Raw genomic sequence first — 25,105 nt, forward strand, 5'->3', positions numbered from 1 at the left:
TTAAAAGAGTTCAGAAGTATGGGAAACACACTGACCTTATCTGCTGGTGCGGGCCAAAGTATATTCAGTACAGTTATTGTGCTCACAATCGCTCGGACATATATGGGACATCAGCTCACAAGCGAGAAGTGTGGTAGCTTGGCGCATGCGCGCTGATGTGTGCGGGGATCGGTAGCCTGACAGGATGTTAGCGCAGGTGCACTTTGTGACAACTGGCAAACTTGGCCTATCACACTGTAAAACTGAGCGAGGAAGCGCTCGGATTCAACAAATTCATTTTAATTTGTTCAGATGGAGAAAAGCCTCTAGGTATTAGTGATGTCATGACAAAGTATCATATATGTTTGAGCACCCAAGTAATTAGCTAGGTTTGACGGATTATAATACCATGTTGTACATTGTGGTATTACGCAGTGAGGAGTTTAGTGTGGACAGTTCAAAATGTCCCAATAATACATGGTATTCTTAGGGGCCCAGCTCGGTTTTGGGAGGGGTTTGTGTAAATATGTGTCTTCCTTCCCAAATTTGTCAGGTATAAGGGGTATATGGGCAACTTAGCACTCCTTGGTATGATGTTATGCTGTTCAGGTAGCCATTTGCAGCCAAGAGATCTCGTCGTTCAGGCCCTTCTCCCAGCTTCGAAGTCTGTACACCCACCGTTGTTCTCGGAGGTGTAACTGTCTGGCGGTGTTGGTCCTCTGTCTGTTCATAACCTCCAGTACAACCCATTTAAGGTCCTTGTCATTGTGACCTTTGTCAGTAAAATGTGTTGTGAGCTTTGTGTTTGTCTTCCTGCACCGTTATTGTGCTGCGGTGTTCACTCACACGCACCTTCACTTTCCTGGTGGTCATGCCGACATATTGTAGGTTGCACAGGCATGTCAGTAGATACACCACGCAATCCGTGTTGCAGTTGCTGAAGTTTTTTAATTTCATGGGGTTGCCCGTGCCAATATCGACTTACTTCGTGGTAGTGGTAAGTGGGCAGCACACACAATTCCCACATGGGTAGTGACCCACTGGTTTAGGGTGGCTCCACAGGGTCATTTGACTTTAAGTAGGTTCCTGATTAACTTTAGAGTGAACCAAGTTGTCTCTAAGGTTCCTGCTACGTTTGTATGAGAAGAGGGGGGCTCCCACTTCCGACTTCCGCTATTGAGGATTGACCACCTGTGCTCTCCAATTACCACTCAGTACCTCTTTTGCACACAGACCAATGAAAACACAGCCATCAGGACACGCCCTCCCCCAGGTGGCCAGGCATCTTCTAGGAGGACACAGGAAACACACCTGTGCTCTCCAATTACCGCTCATTACCTGAACCGATTAAGCAATTGAGCTCGGTATATATACCCCCAGTCTTCCCATCAGTTTCCATCGACGGGGAGACCGAGAGGATGCCTAAGGGAACGCTGATGGAAGCACTGAAGATAGACAGTAAGAGAATGCATAATGCTGTATGTGCCATATGTGTGTATGGGTGCTTCACTCTGCTGGAAGGCCACAATATTTGTAGTTCTACTTTGTGAGTCCTTTTTAACAAACCAACAGGTTTTAAAATCAGGATGCTGGAATCTTTACCACACATGATTGTGTTTTGACTTCTTGTTTTCAGAAAGTCTCAGTAGGTCATTCCACCTCTGCCCTCCCATGGAGCAAGTAGGCTAGATTATAGGGTAAGGTAAAAAAACAGTCTTTTCTTTGGTTTGCAGGGATACACGTGTACATGTCACGTGTCTCATATAGACCGAACCACGTGCGCAATAGGTATGGTGCTGCATGGATGGTACAGTGTACTTATTGTATTCATACTCACACTTTGGTGTGTATACTTCTTTTCTTTTTTGTTTCCTTTTTTACAGAGTCACTCATTAGGTTGCTACACCAAGAGGGGTACTTGTAATTCACAGCCCCTTCACGTATTAGTAGTAGGTCCATTTTTCTGACACTAGGTGCCGGGAAGTTGACCTCTAGGTAATAACCTTCCCTTTGGTCCTGAAGAATGCTGCGTACCCTTCAGGGACACTTTAGCAGAAACATGTCGACCCTTTATAACACGATGAAGGGAGATTAATGTCCCATATCACCGACCACTTCTTTTAACTACCATACCTTTGATCCCTGAATAAACTTCGGATATGGACAAGGGTAATGGTTTTTTACACACTTATTCACTCCCCCCACAGCCATCACTTAGATTTAGGAGTGCATCCCTGTCCCCAGGTGTATGCCTGCCCTCTATCAAACCAAGTTTTTAGAGGGCGAAGACAGCCGATGATGAAGCATGAGATCGGGCGGTGTGTGAAGCCAGTCTGTAACTTTTTATGAGATGCCCCAATTGTCAATGCATCTCCCCCTAACTCTGTAGATAACTTTAGGAACACAATCTAGGGGCATTCTTCTTTTGTGGATTGCACTACAGCAATGCCATCGCCTGGACCTCCTGAAGGTTGAGTTGCAAAGACTGTAGCATCTTCACAATATAACCATGAAACTACCAAGTGGGCTTTAAAAATGTGATCACATACCTCAGGCAAGCCTATTCCTACACTGATGCCCAGTCAACTTGAAGGTTATCTTCCTCACTCACTGGACCTATCACAAATGTGGACCTTATTTTCATTCTAAATTCAGCATCAAAGGCTCATATCAGATCTCTCACTTCAAAATGGGTCGATGAGAAGGTAAAGCCCTCTGGTGCTGGCACCCAATCTCTGAAATGCCTTTGCTCTGACCCCTAAACATACTCAGAGTACCAGTTTCTTCGGCAAAACTTAAAGACGTATTCCTTTTGAGGACTGTCTGGCCATTTAATGTACCCTCTTTTTGTCACTTAAGCCTTGTTGCCTCTGTATCTGTTCTTTAGTGTCTGGTAGCCCACAAGCGTAACGTTGTAGTGTAAAAATAACTTCATAGTGTAAAAATAAGTTTGGTGATGGTTTACTCCGGGTGACAAATGCAAAAAGAACAATTGATGGACAGAATGCAGAACAATGTCATACATTCACCCCAGTACCGAGATCTGGGCCTAAATCTATTGTTTTTTTGCTCACCATGCCATTCCAGTTTGAACCTAGTCATATACAAATCAGTCTTGACCCTGTGCCTCATGGGAACAGTCCAGCCCGAACTTCCAGGCCAGGTCCTCCCTGGACTGGAAACAAGCTTCCTAGGACCGGTTTTGGGGTTTCACCCCTCATCAGCCAGGATAGCTTGACTCCGGTGGCATGGAGAGCACGGGACCCACGTCTGGGCATACCCAAATAACAATTGATGGACAGAATGCAGAACAATGTCATACATTCACCCCAGTACATATATCTGGGCCTAAATCCATCGTTATTGTGTTTGATGGTTTACTCCTACAAATACATTCGTAATATTATTTCTGACATTTACTGAATAGTCAAATCTGAGGAATTTGCTTGACAGAGTTGCTTTGTTCTTCCTCATCTGGGGTTGGCTGATGGTGACATGCAGCTTCACCATTTGTTTTCTTTTTTTCTCTTTTGTTCGACACGGCATATCTGCATGTGGTAATGCTAGTCTGCCTCATAGTTTAGAACAGTGGCTACTACTGGGGAGAGGTACTTCTTGTCCCATCCTATTGCACTGTTGCCTCTCATTTCTACAGGACTGAGGTAGCTGCAGGTAGATCTGATATTAGTGCATGACTGCACCTCGTGCAGTATGGCGTCACAACAAAACAAGGGACATCTTCCATAGTTCATGTACAGTTGTCAATAGTGAGGACTGATGTCTTCTGACCTAACTGAAAACCTTTTACTTAACTGCTTGTGAACTTTGGGAGAAAGGGGAAATTGTTAAGCAATGTTTCCTCTTCACCACTACAATTAAGCTGCTTGTATGTCTCATGCCTGAGCTGTAAGGCACAACCAGGTGGTGTCTCTCAGGTCATGTAGCATGATTGGCATGCACCGTGAACTGACGTACTACCCTCTTGCAAGATAATTACATATTCAACAATATGGTCAGGAGCATGTTGTGGCTCGAGGCACAGCCCATTGACATGGATGCTTTTGCAAAAGGGGTTGCAAATAATGGCCAGATGTTCCAATGTTATAACACTCCTATCATTTTAGAAACCATCACAAACTCACCACCATTTTTTTTAATGATTTAATGATGCATGTGCCTCATTGGTGAATGACGAATTTAACTTAAATAGTGGTTAAAATGTCATCCTTCTTTACTGAAGCTGTGGTGCAGGGTTTTTAAAGGAAAGTTCACAGTTTCACATACAGGACTATTGGAAGGGGGTCCACAGAACTCCGATGTCTGCTCCTGCAGAAAGTACATGCAGATTGTGAGATTGCCTGAAAATACTAAGGGCGACTCCATGTAAATGTTTAAAGAGGACTTGCTGTCCTCTTAGGTGGCCATGAAGGGACTGTGGAGAGAACACCCTGGTCTCTGATGCCTAAGCCCTCACCCAGTGTGCCACTGTGAGCAATAATAATCAGCCTGTTCACCTACAGGTACAGAGAAGTGATATTGCAGGTGACGTTTAAAAATCTGATTGTTCCCAATTTATTATCACAGTTCAACCAGCTTGAACATTTTTGAGAGAGTGAAAGGGGTGAAAGAAGTTAAGTTTAATGTTGGTGTTTCCTGCCAAGTTGAGGGTTTTTATTGTGGGCAAGTCTTAGCACTTGATGGCGCTCTGGCCTGCAGTTACAATTCCTATTTGACAGACCTTAGCGGTTGATTGAGGAGTGGAGGAGTTAGCACTCAATAAAGCAATTCAAATCTGTGTAGTTCATTTGACCACACAATAAGAACCAATCAGTAACCAAAGTTAAAAGGGTTTATTACAAATTAGTAATCAACTCAAATCAATTCAAATTAAGCAGATTTCTAATACAGAATTCAGAAAGGAAGCATCAGTCAACAAAGTAAATTTAGTTTGAGAGCATCAGTATGCGACAAGCGCAGCCACATAAGTGCAATTGGCAAAAGTCCTAAAGTCATCTAAGCAGGGCAATACTATACAATGCGGTCAGGGTCACCCACTATACTGCACTTTAAGAGATAATCCTTAATGTTCGCAAGTAAAGAAATGTTTCAGATACTCAACTTGGAGTGGTCCACCGCGAAGGCCACTACAACAATACAGATACACAGAAACCAAGGAGTATCAAAATTTTGATATTTGAAACATAAAAAGAAAATAAACAATCGAAGAAGTAGAGCCTGCTTTACAGAGTTTTTCTTTGAACATGAACTTTGTCTACACATGACTTGTTGAAAGATTGTTTTTTCAAAATGTTGATACTCCTTGGTTTCTGTGTATCATCTAAGCAGGGATATAACTTTGGATTGAGGATGGTTCTAATGAAAAAATCTCAGAGGGTTATTAAAAATAGGAAGGTGAAGCAGAAAGGTGTCAGCATCGTAGAAAACCTCTAAAAGGAAACAAGAGTTTAGCATGTAGGTTTACACTCTCAAGAGCAGGGCAAGCAGCGAGGTCTGTACCTCTTAAAGTCCAAATGGATCTGCTATAAACTCTAACAGTGTATACATGAATTAAAACACACAGATACATTCTCCTAGTTTGATCCTCACACCACACTTCCAGGAATCAATAGAATTGCATTTCACATGCACAGTGGTAACATTTCAACATTTTCCCATCTCACGAAACCTGGGCATTCACAGAACCTTGGAAAGAACACCGTTTACTGATACATGATGAATAGACACCTTCTCCAGCTCATCAGCTCTTCATGTCTATGCGAAGCATTTCTTCTCAGGCCTCGCTTTCACTAATACACCACATTCCAATCTCTAGCAGGTGAAGCATTGAAACTGTATCTGCAGACGAGAGAGAACATGCAAGGCAAACAGAAAAATACATTTCTACATTTGTACATTCAGGCCTAGTTAAGTTAGCTTTGGTGAAGTCTAAATGTGCACTCAAATATAATCATATGTGCATGTATAACTTCAAAATAAATGCAGCACTATAAATGCAACTAAGATAAGTGAGTTCAGGCATTGTGTAATGCACTTTCAAATAAATGCAACATAACTTGAGACATAAGTTTAAATATGTACGAGAACTACATTTCCTCATGATTAGGCTAAACATTAATGTGCACATGTTTATGAATAACTAGTTTCTACAGTGAATGCATTTCAGTAATATAGTTAAATACTTCACTTCCCATTAATAAAGTTAGGCACACAGAGTATATGATGCTAAGTGCATGTATATATGTTTCTGTGATGTGTAAGAGTGGAGCTAAAATTACGCTGCTCCACACCTTACAGATCCTGCTCAGGTTTCATGGAGTTTAGACCAAATGTTATCCCAAGTAGCAATTGGCCATTCTTGAGAGAAGTCCTTTTCCCACATCCTCTCAGTTTTTGATGTAAGTCTTTCTGAGGAGAATAGTAAAAGTTTGTACATTTTTGATGCTGAAGGAAAACCTTTTAGAGTTGAGAGAAGAGATCCAGAAGATATAGGAGAATCAGGAGCAGCAGGTACATTTTGGAGAAAATAGATGAGGGAAAGATGGAGAGCATTATATTGCAATATAAAGGATGATGGTAAAGAAAATTTAGATTGAAGATCAGAAACAGAAAGGGGTTTGTTGTCAGCTATAAGTTGTGAAATCCAGCATAAGCCTTTAGAATGGTATGTTTTCAGTGTATAGAGCGGGTACGAATCTGTAAAAATGTATTATGCCAAATAGGCTGATTATGGAGGAAGGTAATGGAAGGATGTGACGAAGATAACAGAGGAGATAAAAGTTTACGAGTGAGAAATGACCGGGAAGCGCAAAAAGGCAATTTTGGCAGTGAAGGTTAAAATTTCTTGAAAGCCAAAAGGGGTAATAAGATCTTTTTCCAGGGGAAGATCCACAGAAATCCATTTAGCAGCTTTTTTTAGTGAGAATGCAGAATGATAAGTCTTAAAGTCGGGGAACTTGAGGCCGCCACTAGGTCTATCCTTCTTGAGAGAAGATAAAGCTATACGCGAAGAATTACCCATCCATAAAAACTTTATCAAAATGGAATCAATTCTTTTGAAGTAATATTGAGGAATATGAATAGGAATCATTGATATAATATATAGCACCAAAGGGGAAAGCATCATTTTTACCCCACCAATAGAGAAAAAGAGGGTGCCATCTGCTAATATTATCATTTAATTTTTTAATAATGTAATCAAAATTTACTTTAAGTGTGTTGGCTAATGAAGGTGTGAACCATAAACCAAGGTATTTTAATTTGATGGGCTGCCAGGAAAAACCAGATGAATCAAAGAGATGTTTTTGACATAGAAAGTTTAAAGGCAAAATTTCTCATTTATCAGAGTTCAGACGATAACCTGAGAGTTTAGGAAAGGAGGATACCTGTTGAAGAAAGGAATTAAGGGATGTTTCAGGATTAGAGCAATATAGAATAATATCATCAGCATAAACTGATAACTTAACTTGATGAGAACCAGATTGGAAGCCTGTGATATGATCATCTTGTCTAATTTTAGTTAGGAAAGGTTCTAGGGCAATGACAAATAATAAAGGAGACAGAGGGCAACCTTGTCTCACCCCTCTATGAAGTGAGAAGAAATCAGAAGTGTTGCCGTTAGCGAATATGGAAGCACAGGAATCTGAATATAATAAAGAAATTAAAGTTATCAGTGTAGGAGGAAAACCGGCTCATCTTAAAGCTTGAAACATAAAGTCCCAACCAATCCTCTCAAAAGCTTTCTCCGCATCTAGGGAAATTGCTGCAATCGGATGATCCAAGAAAGAGGCCTTGCTTAGAATATTAAAAAAGACTCGGGAATCATCAGTCGCTCTTTGACAAAGCCCGCTTGCTCAGGACCAATGAGATCAGGCAAAATAGGATCAACACGTTGAGCCAGAATCTTCACAAAAATGTTGTAATCAGTGTTAACTAATGAGATAGGTCGGTCATTTTTACAAAAAGAGTGATCTTTATCATCTTTGGGAATTAAGCAGATCAGTGCTTCCTGAAAGGTACCACTGGAGGTGCCCGTAGCCCGAAAGGATTGAAAGAGACATAAAAGCTTAGGTAAAATAAAATTTGCAAAATGAGAATAGAATTTGATGGTAAAAACCATCAGGTCCAGGCGCTTTCCCACGACGCAGTACTGATACAGCCTGAGTTATATCTGCTAGGGAAATGTCAGCTTCTAAAGAATCAAAATTAATGTGATTAGATGGTGAAGAAGGAATGGACCAAAAGTAGGAAAGAAGATCAGAATTATCCGGTGTAGATTCAGGAGTGTAGAGATTTTTATAAAAATAAACAAATTAATTTAAGATGTCCTTATCTTTATAAATAGGGGTACCCGCAGGGCCTTGTAAGGATGCTATTTTAGTTCTATCTTTCCTTATTTTAGATAATTAGTCAAAAGTTAACCCATCTTGTTTTGGCCATCATAGTAATGAGAACTGCTTTTCAAGAGGTAATTAGAAGCTGCATCAGTAGACAATTTATTAAAAGTAATTTTAGCATCAAGAAGGTTTTTCAGATCAGATTCATTGTTAGAATGATAATACGCGTATTCTAATTGTTTAATTTTACTAAGTAATTGAGAAGACTGGGCTTCAAAAGACTTCTTTTTGTGATACAAAACTCATAACAAAACCTCTGGCAGCTGCTTTAATGGAATACCATACCATCACAAAAGGAGACTCTGAAATGTTGTTGATGGCGAAAAATTCCAAGGCAAAGGATTTAAACTTTTGACAAAAATTAGGGTCGAGTAACAGGGAATTGTCATCTACCAGGGTATGGGGAAAAGGGATCCAAGTCAATATCAACAAAAACAGGGGCATGGTCAGATATTAGGATTGAGCCAATCTCTGAGTGAATGGCATGTTGGGACTGGGATTTACTTAAGAAAAGGTAATCAATACTGGATTGTGAGTGGTGAGCAGCAGAATAGAAACTGTACTCTCTAAGGTCAGGATGGCATAATCTCCAAATATCAACTAATGCTTTACGTCGAATCGAGGAAACAAATTGAGCGTGCATTTTAGAAGGTGTAAACTTGACAGTAGAGCGTCGGTCAAGAATGGTGTCTAGATTTTGATTGCAGTCTCCAACAAGTATAACATAATCATTGTCAAATGTAAGTAATTTGTCTTATAAATTAGACCAAAAAAGTTTATCAATCGAAGTAGGACCATATACATTGAAAATAACAATGGGATTTTTATCTATAAGCAACTTAACAATAACCCATCGACCCTCAGCATCAACTTCTTGATGAACTATAGAAACATTCAGTTTCTTGTGACATAAAATAAAAACACAATTTTTCTTACCTAGGGCTAGGGAATTAAACACATGACCCACCCAGCATCTTTTTAACTTGGAAGCTTCATTCTCAGAAATGTGAGATTCTTGAAGCAATGCAATGTCTGTTTTCAACTTTGCTAGGTGGGATAGTACCTGTTGCATTTTAATTGGATTATTCAATCCTTTATTATTCCAGGTAGTAACCTGAAATGTAATTTACTAAGAAAAGTATGAACAAACATTATGCTTACAAGAAAAACAGTTACATTTACTTTTTAAGCGTAGAGGAAAATACATGGAAGGGAAAAAGTATTTTCAAGATGAAAGAGAATTTAGAAACATGTAAAGTGCAAAAAATGTATAGGGTACTAAGTTTGAAGAAAAGAGCAGAGGAGGAGGAAGAGATAAGAAAAACGGTAGAGGGAAAAAGAAATAAGGAAAGTCGGAGCAGGTAAGAAGGGAGAGACACAAAAGAAAAAGAAAAAAGAAGAGAATATAGAACAAAGGGACAGTACATGTATTAAAAAGGCGACTGAACATCATACCTACAAAACAACACGACTGGGGGGAGACTACACCAGGAGATGACAACAACAGCTTTGAAGATCCGTTGAATCCAGAAAGGACCACAGCCAAGATGTCAACGTTACAGGAGAATCAGGAGGGAACAACATTGTTGAAGGAAAAACCCCTGTGAGTGAGAAAAATGAATTAATGGAAAGAAATCTTCAGAAGGCAAGAAATTTAAGAAAATTGTGAAGAGACAAAAGTGAAGGAAGAGAAATAACAGTATAGCATTATGGAGGCATTAAAAATACATTAACATAACTAACAATTGCTTAAACAATTTGAGAACAAGTAAAAAGAGAAAAACAGTGTAACATGAAACATATATAATATTCAAGCAGGTCTTGAAGTGTCCATAGTATCAGCTCCATGAGTAAGAAACTTCTGCAGCGCTGCCGGGTGATCAAAATTTGTGGTCCGTTCGTTATACGGAACCTTGAAGATACATGGATGGAGAAGGTCATATTTGGCATTGAGTGAACGTACTTGAGGACAAAGATCAAAACATTTTTTTCCGGAGATCTGCTGTGATTTTAGCTATGTCTTGAGAAAAGAAGAGACAATGACCTTCCCAAAAAACCTGCTTCTTGGATTTGACCACTGAAAGAACTTGAAGAAGATTAGTGTACTGCAGCAAAAGCATGATCACACCACAAGGTTTCGCTGAGACTATCGGACCAAGTCTGTGAGCTCTTTGAATATTGAGTGAAGTAGTTGCAGGTAAGTCCAACAGTTTGGGCAAGAAGGACTGAAAAAAGGGGGTGGGGTTGGAGCCTTCAATTTTTTCAGGAAGTCCATAAAGTCAGAGGTTGTTCCTACGATTCCTATTTTCCAAGTCTTCTGCCTGTTTTTTAAGAAGAGACACTTCGTATTCCAGAGATGAGATGCGTGAGCACGAAGATTCAAGAGATTCTGTTCGCTGCTCCACAATTTTAAGTGTATTTTCTATAGCGCGCAGCTACCCCAACGGGGTGTCCCGGCGCTTCATCCGCTGTGCATGATCATACTCAGATGAGGGGAAATTAACAGAAGAGGAGAGTTTTTAGAGCTCTGCGAAAGGGTAGTTCTTCATTAATTATACGAATAGAAACAGGCAGTTTGTTCCATAGGGCAGAGGCACTGACCTGAAAAGTTTCGCCCCCTGAGCGAGCTCTTTTGTATCTAGTAGTAGACACCAAATGTTGAGAACTAGAGCGGAGACACCTTGCATTGCTGTAGGGTTGGATGCAGGAGGCCAGATAGGCGCAACCTTTACCCCTAAGTGAACGATGTGCAAGGGTGAGAGCCTTAAATTCGACTCTTCTTTGGATCGGTAGCCAGTGCAATGCCCGTCGGTGGGGGAAAATATGCTCTCGCAGAGAGATACCACACACTAACCGAACCGCTGCGTTTTGGACGATCTGGAGCCTGTCTAAAAGGCCAGAGGCCAACCCTAGGTAAAGACCATTCGCATAATCTAGATGTGAGGTGATAAGGGCCTGGACAATCGTTTTCCTGGTGTTAGGGGGAAGGAAATTAATGAATTTCTTGATCATCCTGATCTTTGAAAAACAAGAGGAGGACGCTGTTTGGACCTGGTTCTTAAAGGAAAGAGTGGTATCCCATCTAACCCCCAGGTTCCTAACTGAATCCTTCGGGAGAGGGGCAGAGCTCAAGTCGAGTAGCCACCAAAGGTTAGAGTCCAAAGGTGATGGCTGATGAAAAAATAAGACCTCCGTTTTTCCGGCATTGAGTCGGAGGAAGTTGTCATCCATCCACTGAGCAACTTTACGGAGACAATTTTTTAATGGGTCAAAGGTAGTGGCAGTAGGGGTGTAATCATAAGCAAACCACAATTGAATGTCGTCTGCATATGAAATGGCCTTAATTCCCAGCTCCGAGATAAGCTCTGCAAGTGGGGAAAAATACACATTAAATAATAGCGGACTCAATGCCGAGCCCTGGGGGACTCCTCATTTTAGTGGGCAATGATTGGACTTGAAAGGGGGAGTAGACACAGCCTGTGTCCGATTGACGAGGAAAGAGGACAGCCAATCCAGAGCCTTACCTAGGATACCCTTAGACCTAAGGCGGTCAATCAGGATGGGGTGAGAGACGGTGTCAAATGCTGCCGATAAATCGAGCAGCACCAACACCGCTCTAGAGCCCCCGTCCAGTTTCCACCTTACAGAATCCGCCATTTCAATCAGTGCCGACTCAGTACTATGGCCAGTCCGGAATCCATGCTGAGAGGTATGGAGAAGGCCATGGGTCTCAAGGAAACCGGCCAATTGCTGGTGTACGAGCTTTTCTAGCACCTTGGCAGGGGCAGGCAGTAGCGATATAGGCCTATAGTTGGCCGGTTCATCGGGGTCAGCATTAGCCTTTTTGAGGATAGGGACGAGGAGGGCATGTTTCCAGGAATCCGGGAAAAGCCCGGACCTCAGAGACTCGTTCCAGATGTCATTAAGTGAGGGGTTTAAGAGAGGAGCCAGTAATTTGTATTGTTTGGCAGGCCACGGGTCAAGGGGAGAGCCTGATCTGCATTTAGACAGCTCAGTTAAGGAGCGTTCTAAGGTAATCTCCTCGAAGGCTGAGAAGACCAATACAGGGTCAGAGGGGGTGTCAATTTTTTCAACCATGACAGAGTTAGAGTTGCTCGGGAACGCTTTGCTTCTAAATTGGCGCTTTGTTTCTAAATTGGGCAGTCGTCGCATCCCTGACATGTTAAATGTCTATCGGCATAGATGCACTTCTATTGCCCTATATGGCTCAGGAGTATGGGGCCATTGTAACCAAGGGGATCTACAAGTAACCGAGAACCTGTTCCTCAAGAGACTCTTTAGCCTCCCCCCCTCGGCATCCACCGATCTGATCCATAAAGAGGCCGGGTTGGAACATTTGACAGATCTAACGGGATCTAACGGGATTGCGACCCCTTATGGTTTGGAGGTCGATTTGGGCAAAGGACGAAACTGGATGTGCCAGGCAAATTATCCAAGACTGTCTTCGTCTGGACAAAGTCCGCAAGATCCCCTGGCTAAATTATGTTTTAACGTCCTATAAGGAAATTTTTGATTTGGATATTTTCATTGATCCTTTATGTGCTATTAATATATCCAAACAGGAGGTTAAAAATGTTTTTGGGGGGATCAAATCTAATATGCGTTGAGCTCAATGTAGCCATTTTACAACTCATGTTTTTTATTCCTCCATGGAGGAAGGTCATGGCATGCCTAAGTATTTGAAAGCAATTAACAAACAGTCACATCAGTTTGTTCTCACAAGGCTGAGATTAGGCATTGTCCATAATTTGGTGGCATTTCCACGGATGAAAACGTATAGTTCAAGCCCCTGCCCGTGTGATGGTACCACCAAACAGAGCACATTGCCCTTTATGCTTATCTGCCCACTGTATTTGCACCTTCGTTTGTGTTATCTTAAACCTGTTTTTATGAAATACTCTGTGTCTACAACTGCTCATGCCATGAAATTACTATTTGCACTCGATACCCTGGATATTTGTTTTTTTACCGCTACCTTTATTCTTTTTTATAGGCCTGGGAGGGGCAAGGGAATCAATAGCAGAAGATACCCAATTGTTAAAGGTGGTCAATCGGGAATCTAGATCCGGCACTTCCCATGGGGTAGCAGCCGGCAGGCAGGCGGCCATACTGTCAATGGTGACCTTGCTCCAATTACGACCTGTGGTCTTGGCAGGAACAGGAGGTTTATCTCGGCGGTCAAAGGAAAAGGTAAAAGGGATGAAGAAATGATCCGACCAGACTACAGGATAGAGATCCCCTATAGTGATTTCATTAAGGTTAGAGCAAATGAGATCCAATATGTGGCCTGCTCTATGGGTGGGGTGAGAAATCAACGGACTCAACCCTCCATCATTCAGGGTAGCGAGAAAATTAAGACAGGTGGCATCTAGTGTGTCCTCCGCATGGAGGTTAAGATCCCCCATAAAGTAAAATTAGCATAGCGGAGGCTAGCCTGAAGAATAAAATCCAGGAAGGTAGACAAAAAGGAGACCTTAGACTTAGGGGGGCGATAAACTAAGAATCCTGAGAACGAAATATTCGCTGAAAGCTGGATGGAAAAGGGGAGTCCTTCAATGAATTCAATTTGTGGATAAGGGAAGGAGGAAATGGTCCAGTGTGACCTAAAAATAATCGCAATGCCACCACCGCGATGAGGACTCTGTCTGTTAACACATAAAATTTTATAATTCGGGGGAATAGCTAATGATATAGCAGGATTGGATTCCTCTCCCAGCCACGTTTCCGTCAAAAAAAGGAGATCCCAATTATTGTCCACCAATGATTGGAAGATATCTAAGGAATGCTTTACCAAGGAGCGGCAATTAATTAAGCCAGCATTGAGGTTACATTAAACTATGTCGAGACCAAGGGCGGGTGTGTAGGAGGGGGCAGGGGTACGGCTGGTCAGCAGTATCGTGAACCTGACAGCACGGGCTACAAAGATTGGGAAAGGCAGAAAGATCAGCTTGCATAGGGGGGAGGAGGGCACAGGAGGTAGGCTTCAAAGAGAGTAAAGTCACCTTGCTAAAAGTAATAACCTCAGGAGTAAAAAATCCATCAAAGGGTGTGGCCGCGGCATGGTCGCGGGCGGGCGCAGACGGGCAGGACTCTGGCACGACTCCGGCGCAGGTCCGGTGCGTCCGCTGATCGCGTCCGCTGCGCGGAGGAGAGCCCATCCCCTTATGTGCTGGCCACTCGAATGTGTGGAGATGCTTCCCCACCCAAGATGGCCGCCGCACTTCTGCCTGCCCGGGAGAGGGTCTCCCCAGCCCCAAAATCGGCTGCGATGTAATTAGAAGGCAAGGCAGTGCAGGGGTGAGTGAGCAAGAGTCAATGGTTGACTCGTTTTTAATAAAAAAGCGATTTCCGAAATTTTAAAATAGTAAGTAAAAAATTAGCAGCAGGAAATCAAAGTGCTTCGTGACTCAAGCAACACAGATAAATAATGCACAAGAGGAAATCTGACAGAATTAGCACCACAACCTCCCGGCTTCCGCCTCAGGAGGGACTCACGTACACAAACAGCTAGGACGGAGCCTGGCTCCAAGTGCCCCTTATGTACTGGCCACTCGAATGTGTGGAGATGCTTCCCCACCGAAGATGGCCGCCGCACTTCTGCCTGCCCGGGAGAGGCACCTGTGGCTCCAAAGAAGACCATTCATCATTAAAAAATTGTAACATTTTATTGGTTTCCTCTATGAAGGGTTTTAAAGCTCGGATCTCTTCAAGTATAACCTCCATGGCTGACGGAGAGGATTTTTCAGGAGAATGTGGATCTTTTGTGGGTCTTTTGGTAGAGATAGAGGGAAGTTTACTAGAGAACTGCACTTTTGAAATAGTGCCTGAAGAAATATCAGGTTTTTGAGGGGGAGGGTATTCCATTTCAGAGCTGTTAGGATTTGAGTCGTAATCCGAACACGTAGATACCTTAGAAACTTTACAGGATGCAGCAAGTTTAAGATTCCTCAACCTCCCCATAAAAGGTGCATTAAAATAGAGTAAATGTCTTAAAAGCACTTGTGAGCGAATGGAAAAAAAATCTGTAAATAATTATCAGCAATATAAATAACACTAGTTGCAGGCTGTAAAATCCAAAAAGATACATTCAGCAATGCACAGTGTTAAACAGCAAGCCAATAAGAACCACCATGGAGGTAGTGAAAATCATCTCATGAAGGAAAAAAAATATGCAGGAGTGAAAATAATGGCTGCTTTGTGACCAGGTACAAAAAGGAAAACATTTTCTATATTTAGAATCCAAGTGTAAAAAGGAGAGTTCCAACATTCATGAGAGGAGAAGCCTAACTGTGACAGGCAAAACGACCCGCTGACTGAAAGGAACAAATATGAGCAACGTCAGTGTAAAAAAAGAGAAAAGATACCAACCCTGATATCTTTGACTATAAGATGAAAATGACCAGCAATTGGAGCTTGTAACATTGCTCAGGACAAAGCAGGGCAAAAAACACCAATGAAAGATCCCAGACGCGCGTTTCCTGAGGTGTCATGCAGAGAATCTCCTCAGCACGGAAGATCAAAGAAAATGGCGGCCATATCTAAAACGGAGCCCCCTCGCATTTCAAAACAGGGAAAAGGCAGCATACGGGATATGTAGTGGGATTAAAAGAGTCTCAAAGTGTGCCACCTCTCTTCATACGGTAATTTCTTCACCCTGGGTTCTGCATGGAAGTCGAATATCGAGCTAGTTCCGTCAATAGCTGCTGTTGTCCCAGCAGAGTCAGGGACCCGCTGCCATCTTCTCCCGGTGCTAGCCATGAGCCCCCCCCCCCCAATGAAGAAGTATTCCTTAATGGAGCTGGTGTGTTGGATGTAGTTGGAGGTCATAGGTTAGAAGGGGGAAGAGGACAGCCTCATTCAAGGTCCTGTGGTCATATTTTCAATGACTTTTCAAAAGCAAAACCGATAGAAAAAACAACCAGGTGGATGAATCACCATTTTGTTTGTGAAAGAAGCCACTGTCTTCCATTGGATGCCAGTCACTCTGTGCAGATTTTACTAGATGTACCTGTCTCTCTCTCCCCTTAAATCCTCTCTCTCTCTCTATCGGTCTCTCTTTCTCTCTTTTTAGGCCTCATGTACTACATCAATGCAGATCAAATGTAATTTGCCAGTGAGTTAGAAACATTTACCGCAAAGCTTCCTAGCTCACCATAGTTTTGCACCAGGGAGCCATAGCCTCCATCAAGTAAGGATTAGGGTACACATTGTCTTCCTCCCCTAAAAAGCAGAGCCAATGTCTTTGCTCTGAAACCTCAAAAAATTGTTGAGTACCTACTGTAGACTCTTAACTTGCCAAGATCACTAGCAGAAAGTGACAGAACAGTCTAGAACATGTTGAGCAGTGCGTTTCAAAGCCAGGCACAAACTTTCATGTCTTTGGGTTAGGGAGAATAGTCCTAGGTGTGGGCGCACAGTGAGGGATAGAGCTGGGGATGAGAGGTTACTTATGCAGGAAGAATTGCAGGATTTTTTAATTTTAAATATGGTGCACAGGTGACTTCAGTGTAGACAGCTGGCCTGTGCCTGCTATGCAGCCAGACTATACAAAGCACTTGCTTATTCTAATCTAGCACAGGGACATTTTAATGATTTTTGAGGTCCTGGGCCAAACGTATTTTGGGAGCCCCTGTTGGGATCAGCTTTGAATGTATGATCCAGTTTCAGCTCTTTAATGTACTCTCTTTGTCCAGGTCACTGGCAGGGCACAAGCGTACTAGTTCAGTATTAACAGATAGTGATGTGTGTTTTCAATATTGTAATACAGCAGCAGCTCACAATATTACTGCAAATAATCTCTGTGACACACTCCCATTTCTCATATGTGAGACCCTGTTTGGATCTAAAAGAAGCCTTTATTATGGACTAGCAGCCTGTCCCGACCTTGTCCGGGAGCAATCAGGCGTCCCCGACCCCCGCCCGCCCCGACATTGTCCAGCAGCCCGGGACCCCGCCCGCCCCGCCCCCCGCCCACCCCGACAATGTCCAGCAGTCCGGGCCCCCGCCCGCCCTGTCCCCCGCCTGCCCCGACCCCTGCCTGCCCCGACATTGTCCGTGGATCCCCCGGAGCCTTACCTGAGCCGTCGCTCCTCACCCGCGCTCCTCAGTTCACCGCTCCGCCGCTCGTCACCGCTCCTCCCGCCTGACCACCGGTCCTCACCGCCTGTCCGCCGCTCGTAACCGCTCCTTCCCTGCGCCATGTCCGCCGCTCATGGACGCCGCTCCTCCCCGCCCTCCTGACGTCAGCACGCAGGTCGCAGCCGGCGCTACTTCGAAGGGACTACTTTTTTTTTAGGTACATTTTTTAAATAACGCATATTTTTTATAGTTTATATAGCCTATGTCCATCTGCACACCCTAACGATTACAATGATGTATTGGGTGTGTGGATTGGCGCTGTGGTTCCCGAGTTTACCCGCCTCAAAGGTTCAAAGTTCTTGCTTTATATAAGTAGTATAGATAGTGCATGAAAAAAATGTGTCTGCAAAATGTCTAATGGACTCCCACACATTATGCAGATTAAAAAATAAAAGAAGGAAAATGCTATTTGCAACAATCTATTTAAGAATTATTCAAGGTCATTAGGGCAAGACTCTCTGCAGAACAGAGATGGCTATATAAGGGGGTCCCCTAAAAGGATGGGGCACTGGGCCAGAACCCACTTTGCCCACGCCTTAAAACTTCCCTGATCTATCAATCACTTACTTTTTAAAAGTGCAACATAAAAATGTAATGTCATAGTTTGTGATTTCTGCCCTACCCGGCTGTGGTGGGAGCTGCTATTAACCTGCTCTGGTCGTATAGTGCTCTCCAATGGCAGAATACCATGTCTGTGATTTGCAGCATCAGTGATTTGAAAGGCGAATGTACAATAGGTACTCTGGAATGCTAACCTCTAAGTCCGATTGATTTTTGCCATTTTGCTACAGAATGATAATGCAAATGAAACACCACATCCTCTACCTCAGTAATCAAATAATAGGTCAAATAAAAGCTTGGAAATACCAGAGTGTGGTGGATGGTTGATGTCCTCAATCTAACAGAGTCTCGCTTTCTGGTTATCCACTGTCAATGTCATAGTCAAATTAATCACAAAGACTTGTGCGTGTTAGTTATGATATTTTAACAACTAAAAGTAACCAGTGGACAAATGTATGTTGATTGTTGGACACTGGAGAGTATCATGAGTGACTTTTCTGGCACAGCACAAAATTGAGCTCCTGTTTTATGCACCTCCAATGCATAAGGTGAATTAATTTAACCCGATATTGTCAGGAGTTAGTGCTTTATTTTGAGGTAGTATAGCTCTGAAGCAGTGGTCAAGATTTGTCTCTTTCTATTTCTGAGCAGTGCTATTCAAAAATAAAGCGTCCTTCAGTGAGGGTAGTTGCCACTACAACCTACCGTACGACATGCTCCATTGGATGTAGATCCCTTGTCGTTTACTGTATTCAGCCCTCCCCGAACTAGTCAACTGTTTATCACAAGTCACAAAATTGGGTCAACCTCCACATAATCTATCCTAATGTCATACACTATGAACAACGCCTACCTCCTTGATCCCCCTTTTTAGGTCTCGGCTGAGCCAGCTCATGCACTGCTCTGGGAGACATTTAGTAAGTGGGGTTTTGAAAAGTGCTACCACACGCTTTTGCTGGCCTAGCGCTTGTGGTTACGCGTGCGTGCAGGCGCGCAGCCGCTATCTGGCTCTCCGCCATGCCTCATTAAGCGCATCGCTTAGGGCACCCATATAGCGCAATCATGATTACTTTCACTTTTGCCGCGCGCTAGTGTGCTTTTTTGATGTTTTTTTAGAGCGCGCACACAACTCGAGGCTTGTCAATCTGGGTGCTACTTCGGGCCCGTATTCTGTGCCGTGTTGGTGAGCCTCCAGGGTTTCCTCACCCTTCCCGCACCGTCTACTTCACAGAGTTGCACTATCCTGTCATCACACTCACACTCTGTTGCCTCTCTGATGCACAGTCAGACACTTCTCTTCCAATTGCGGTAGCCCTGTTACAATGATGCGCCCCAGCATCAATTGTGTATTTTCTATCCGCTTTGTAATATGGCCAGCAGTTCACTTTCGGGGTTCGGCTGATACTGAGTACTCTGTCCTGCCCGAAAAGGCTTAATTCACTGCCTCTGTCCAGCTTTGTCTGGAACCCATCTCCCTTTTCCAGGGGCATACCTCTGGTGATGCCCCTGCTGATCACCATTACATGCAAGCCGCCCCCGTCTGACTAGGAGCGCTAGAGCGGAGGGGGGAGAGGCATGTTCAGGCAGTACTCACAGTTCCCTGCCGGTCGCTCTCCACACCCTCTCGCCCCCACCGCCCTGTCCCGGAATGCTGATCTTGCGGTGTGCAGGTTCCTCAATGCCGGTCGCTACCGGGTACCTTCAGCCTCTTATCTTCTCTAGCGGCACTGTCTGGTGCACCTTTCACATTTCTGTCTACCCAGGGCTAACTTTATCCCACCTCTTCTGTAGCTCTGGGCGCTGGCGGCCTTGTGGGGTGTCCTTCTCCGGGCCTGGCCGTCTCTTGATCACTCTCCCTGCTCCGCAGCCACAATCTTACTTGTCAGGCCAAGTGGCCGACCCTGTCCCGCTTCTCACTATTAGGCCTTCGGGGCCCTGTCGACATCTGTCCCCGGGGTGTCGCCCTGATACCAATCTGGCTGCGGGAGGTGGGCAGGTGGAAAGCGGGCTCACCCGGTTCTCTGCTGCTGTTCGCCAGACGCTTCACCTGAGCTCCTGCTTCTCCTTTCGCTTTCAAGACGTGATGCAGGCAGCATGTACGCCTCTCACAGCCTCGGTTTCTGCTTCCAAGCAGTCACAGTTCACCAGGATTTTGGTCCCTCTCTACGTTGAACTTCACCACCCTATTTGCACGGCACCAGGTCAGATTTACCGACGGATATCGGGCTTTTTTCCGCTAAAGAGCATGGAGCTTCTCTAGTGTGCGGCCATTGCTGTTGACTCCAGGCCATGCCCCCCCCCAATTTACATGAAATGTATACAAATGGCGCTTGTTCAACTAATCAATCGTTCGCCTGAAAACCTTGCATTAATATGACTCTCTTGCCCGTTTGAACATCCCTAGCACAATTAAAAAACAAGCATTGGCATAGCCAATAGGTCTCGCCTTTGGGACCTTATAAGTGTTTGCCCAGGCAACACTTGATGTTGTTGCACCAATGATATTGTGCTACATAACTAAATACTTATACGGTCCCAAAGGCGAGACCTATTGGCTATGCCAATGCTTCTTTCTATTATATCCCCACCCATCCCTTCCCCTCTGTCCCTTTCTTATTCCTTACTTCCTGTTCCTTGTGTACCCCCATTCCCTTCCACCTTCCCTCTGTTCTGTGCAGTTTTCCTTTGCAAATGGCACAGATGTACTTGTAATGACAAAAGACCCCAGCGAATATGTTATGCTGTGATTTGCTTACATTTCTATGTTCTTCTTTAACTTTCAATAAAGAATTACGAGAAAAAAAACTAAAACCTCACTCAGAGAAATAGTGGGTTAAATGAATTCATTCTAGGCCCTGAAAATGCATAAAACAGGCGCTCAGCTCTGCGCTGCACCAGTGAAGCAGTGGCTCACATAGGTGCCCACAGCCCCCACAGTGTGTGGGATGCCTCGAGCTTCAGGGGGCCCCTTCAGCAAAGTGCTCTGGCCTGATAGCTTCTGCTTAAGTGAGAGTGGGGTCCATGGACCTTGCGGGGTGGGGGTGGAGGGGGGTTAAAAGTTTTGTTACACCACTGCAGTGAAGCACATCGTGATACCTCCCATGATGTATTTTGTTTCCAAATCATTTTCAAAGGCCTTGTTTTGCACTGCTCCTTGTGGGGGTAACCCCCCTTCGATGTCTTTTAGTAACCCTGCCACTGCATCTTCTCGCCCTGTTTCTCTAGGAGTCGCAGCCTCCGGACCCCGGCGAACATGTTCATCATTAACCTGGCCATCGCCGACTTCCTCATGTCCATCACTCAGGCGCCCATTTTCTTTACTACCAGTCTTCATAAGCGGTGGATTTTTGGGGAGAAAGGTTTGTATATAAGAATGCGTAAGATCTTTCACCATCTGTGTTTGATCTGTGATGGGAACACGTGTAGACCTGCAAAATGCCTATGAATTTCAGAAAACAATTTTCCTGAATTTACATATGTTATCAAACTCACTTTCAGTCACTCACAAAAGTGTTTCTATAAGATCAAGAAACTGCGACTGTCAGCGTGAAATCCATAGGTGCATTTTGGTTACACATAAACAAGCGCACTTGGAACACACCTCCACTTAGCATTTAGCTGTCGCTGTACATTAGTCATCAGATCTTAACGTGATCTTGTTAAATGCCTGGTAGTTTAGGGCTCATTTCTAATGGCAAGTTGAGATTCAACACAATAGGCAGTTCGCAGAACAGCATATAGAAAAGTTAATGTTAAAAATGGAAGGGATAAGCAAGCTAAGTGTCTGAACTGTATGACATACAACGTTTTATATTAGAAAAAAATCATAGTATTCCCACGTTTTATGTATCGTTTATTGGATTTGAATTTGCCAATCAACCGGAAAGGTGAATAACATTTCTTCAAGAAAAAAGAAAGGCTATGACTACATTTCTACTTGCTGTCCAGCCATTTTCTGACAGCTCAGTGACAAAATGAGGTTAGCATGAGTCTTACTGTAAGTTATGGTAATGGACCCCGTAATGGACCCTTCACCATCGAAGCCAACCACACTACCCTTTGTACCCTCCATCCCCTACCTCTATGTCTCTTTTCTCTCTTCCCTGCACATCGTGCCCCTCTCTCCTGCCCATTTTTGCATTTTGCATTTTTGTAGGAACATGCATGTTCCTACATCCTCTGCTGTCTGTTACCAACCGTCCAAGCTCTTCTGCTAATTATCATCAGTTCCCCTGCTTGTCTTTTTATGTCTCTTTCTTTCTTGTCTGATTGTCCCTCTTTCCTAAATACCATCCCTCCAATACCATACCTCTATTTCTCTGCCTCTCTTCCATTGCTCTCTTCCTTCCCTTCCTCTGTTCACCCACTTGTCTCTTCTGTCAACTCCATCCCCCTATTCTTGCCTCCTTACCCTATATTTATTGCCTGTCCACTCCCTCCACTTATTTCTCTTCTCAGCAACAATGTCTCATTTGCATTTGCCTTCTTTTTCTAGCGCACTCATCGACCATCTAACCATTATCACTTCTTTGTTTCTCTTTTCATCTTTTCCCTATTTCTGTCTGACCTTTTTGTACCTCTCTGTCTAACCTGTTAAGGCCACAGCCATTTTCTCATCCCTCCCCGTTTTTCTCCTCTTGTCCACTGCCTATTTCACATTTTCCATATCACCTCCACACCTTTCTTATTATTACAGTCCCCTGCCTCTTTTCTTTCTCCCTCCTGCCTCTTTTACTAGTATGTTTCTATTCTTCTTGGTCTCGCTCTCTAGTCTCTTCTTCAGAGCACTTTTGCTTACTATCTTTTATACTCCTTTCACTACTTCTCCAATCTCGCCTCTGATCCTTGACCTATGTAATGTTGGGGGCCCTGGCCCTCATTGCTAGAAAAGACTGACGCAGACACAGTCAGCTACTGGGTACAACTGGCCCAGAGCACATGGGCTCGGCCCCTTTTATTAGACCTGTGTCACCTGACCAGTGACATCAGTGGTGGGTGGGTGTTTAGTGTAGGGCATACAGAAACACTAGACTGCTGACTGTGACTCTGGGTCACCACATCCCTTCCAAACTTCGGGGAAAATAAAAACAACTGAAAGTCCAACCTGTGGAAGAAAAATGCAGTTCGCAAACCCCACGACAAAGTTCAACCTGTGGGAATGAAAAATGTACATACAATATAACAGTGGACTCTGTAATTTGAAGTGAGTCTCTTTGATGGATTGCAGGTCGCAGATGGTGTAGGTGCTGCATCCATGACTCATGAGTCACTGTGGCATGGTTTGCCGTTATTTGGCGGGTCCTATCTTCTGTCTGCGCCGCCTGGACGTTGTCCTTTGCTTTGTCTTTGTTTCACACCACTGGTGACAGTTAGTAGCTAGATAGCAGGGTGACATGATCCGAGTATTGTTTGTCTTCTCGGTTCTCCTCTTCAGTCCTGGTCCTTGGTGATGTCTCTGGGCAGGCTTCAAAGTGTTTCTAGGCAGATGAAAGGAGTAGGTGCATACATCCCTCTCACTAGGATGTCCCTCTCGCCGGTGTTCTTCTCTCACAAGATGTCCGGGAGAACCTCTTTGCCAGGCTTCCATTGGACTGGTGTTGTCGGTCATGTTGCTCCACCATAGCCTTCGGGCCGTGAGTGGGGCGCTCCACGATCTTCACCGTTGTGTCCTAGTTCCACCTGAAGGTTACGCTGTTGACTCTTTACTTGCACGCGAAGCTTCCCTCTCAGTGGGTCTTGCAGACGCACCGTTGTGGATCTGTCTCTCTTGTGGGACTTGCTGCCACCAGAGTCCCTTGAGGCCTTTGCTTCTTGGGCTGCCACGGGTTGATGTGGAGTGGTCAGTTCCTCAGCCGGATGTGTGAGCACTCTCGCCATTCAATCTTCCGCTCAACCCCAAAGGTAGAATTGTTGTCTACAGTCCAAACTTGCCCTCTTCTACGATCGCCACATGGATGGATGGATTGTAGGTGGATATCTTTGACTTGTGCCGCCGGTGTTCATGCCAGGCCTTGTTCTCTGTTGCACTCCGGTGTTCTGGTGCATGTCACCATCTTCTTCTGATGGGTGTGTGAGTTGACTGGTCACACCTCTTCACTTCTTGTGATCTTCTAGTGGCACCGTGGCACTCACTACCCTTCTTCTCCTCCATTCCTTTCACGACGTGGTCGGTCCCTTTTCTTTTCTTCAACCACCCAGGCCATCTCTGTGTGGCGTGCACTCCACACGAATCTCCCTGGTTGCGTCCTACCCTTAGGACACGCCTTCTCTTCATCCGATGGCCAAACCAGGCATCGCACCTTTCTTCCTGTCGCTCCTTCTTCATTTCGGGTCGGTGTCATCAGACCTCTTCTGGGTCCCGTCCATGGACCTCTTCTTGATCTATTCAGTTACTATGCCTTTGATCTTCTGGCATGTCTTCGCAGTCGTGATCTTCTGACTGTCAGCTTCTCCTTTCTTTCCGGGTGACCAACTGACTGGTCATCTTCTCCTTTTCTTTCCGGGCGACCAACTGACTGGTCATCTTCTCCTGTTCTTTCCGGGCGACCAACTGCCTGGTCATCTTCTCCTTTTCTTTCCGGGTGACCAACTGCCTGGTCATCTTCTTCTTTTTCTTCCCGGGTGACCAACTGACTGGTCATCTTCTCCTTTTCTTTTGGGGCGACCAACTGACTGGTCATCTTCTCCTTTTCTTTCGGGGCGACCAACTGACTGGTCATCTGGCGGTGACTTTCTGGCAAGTCATCTTCGCTGTGACCTACTGACAGGTCTCCGAGGACGCGATCCCTGCGTTACTCGGTCGTGGTGGCGTGGAGTTCCTTCACTCCTTGCGCGGTCCTGCGCAATGCTGTGCTGTCCTGATGTGCGGAGTTCCTTCACTCCTTGCGCGGTCCTGCGCAATGCTGTTCGGTCCTGAGGTGTGGAGTTCCTTCACTCCTTGCGTGTTCCTGCGCAGTGCCGTTCTGTAGCGTTGGAGTGTCGCTGGGCAGCGT

At 44.3% G+C, this 25,105-nt stretch overlaps 1 protein-coding gene across 1 annotated transcript in view; it reads left to right on the top strand.

Annotated features, from left to right (window-relative positions):
• The window catches only part of OPN4 (opsin 4), a 1,087,721-nt gene that overhangs the window by 466,710 nt on the left and 595,906 nt on the right, over nucleotides 1–25,105 (top strand). Inside the window, exon 3 of the mRNA XM_078641099.1 lies at nucleotides 21,339–21,472. Within this exon, the coding sequence (XP_078497225.1) occupies nucleotides 21,339–21,472 (134 nt within the window). The remainder of the gene's footprint in view (nucleotides 1–21,338; nucleotides 21,473–25,105) is intronic.

The sequence above is a fragment of the Lissotriton helveticus genome, chromosome 5_1, assembly GCF_964261635.1.
Source record: "Lissotriton helveticus chromosome 5_1, aLisHel1.1, whole genome shotgun sequence".
Lineage (NCBI taxonomy): Eukaryota > Metazoa > Chordata > Amphibia > Caudata > Salamandridae > Lissotriton > Lissotriton helveticus.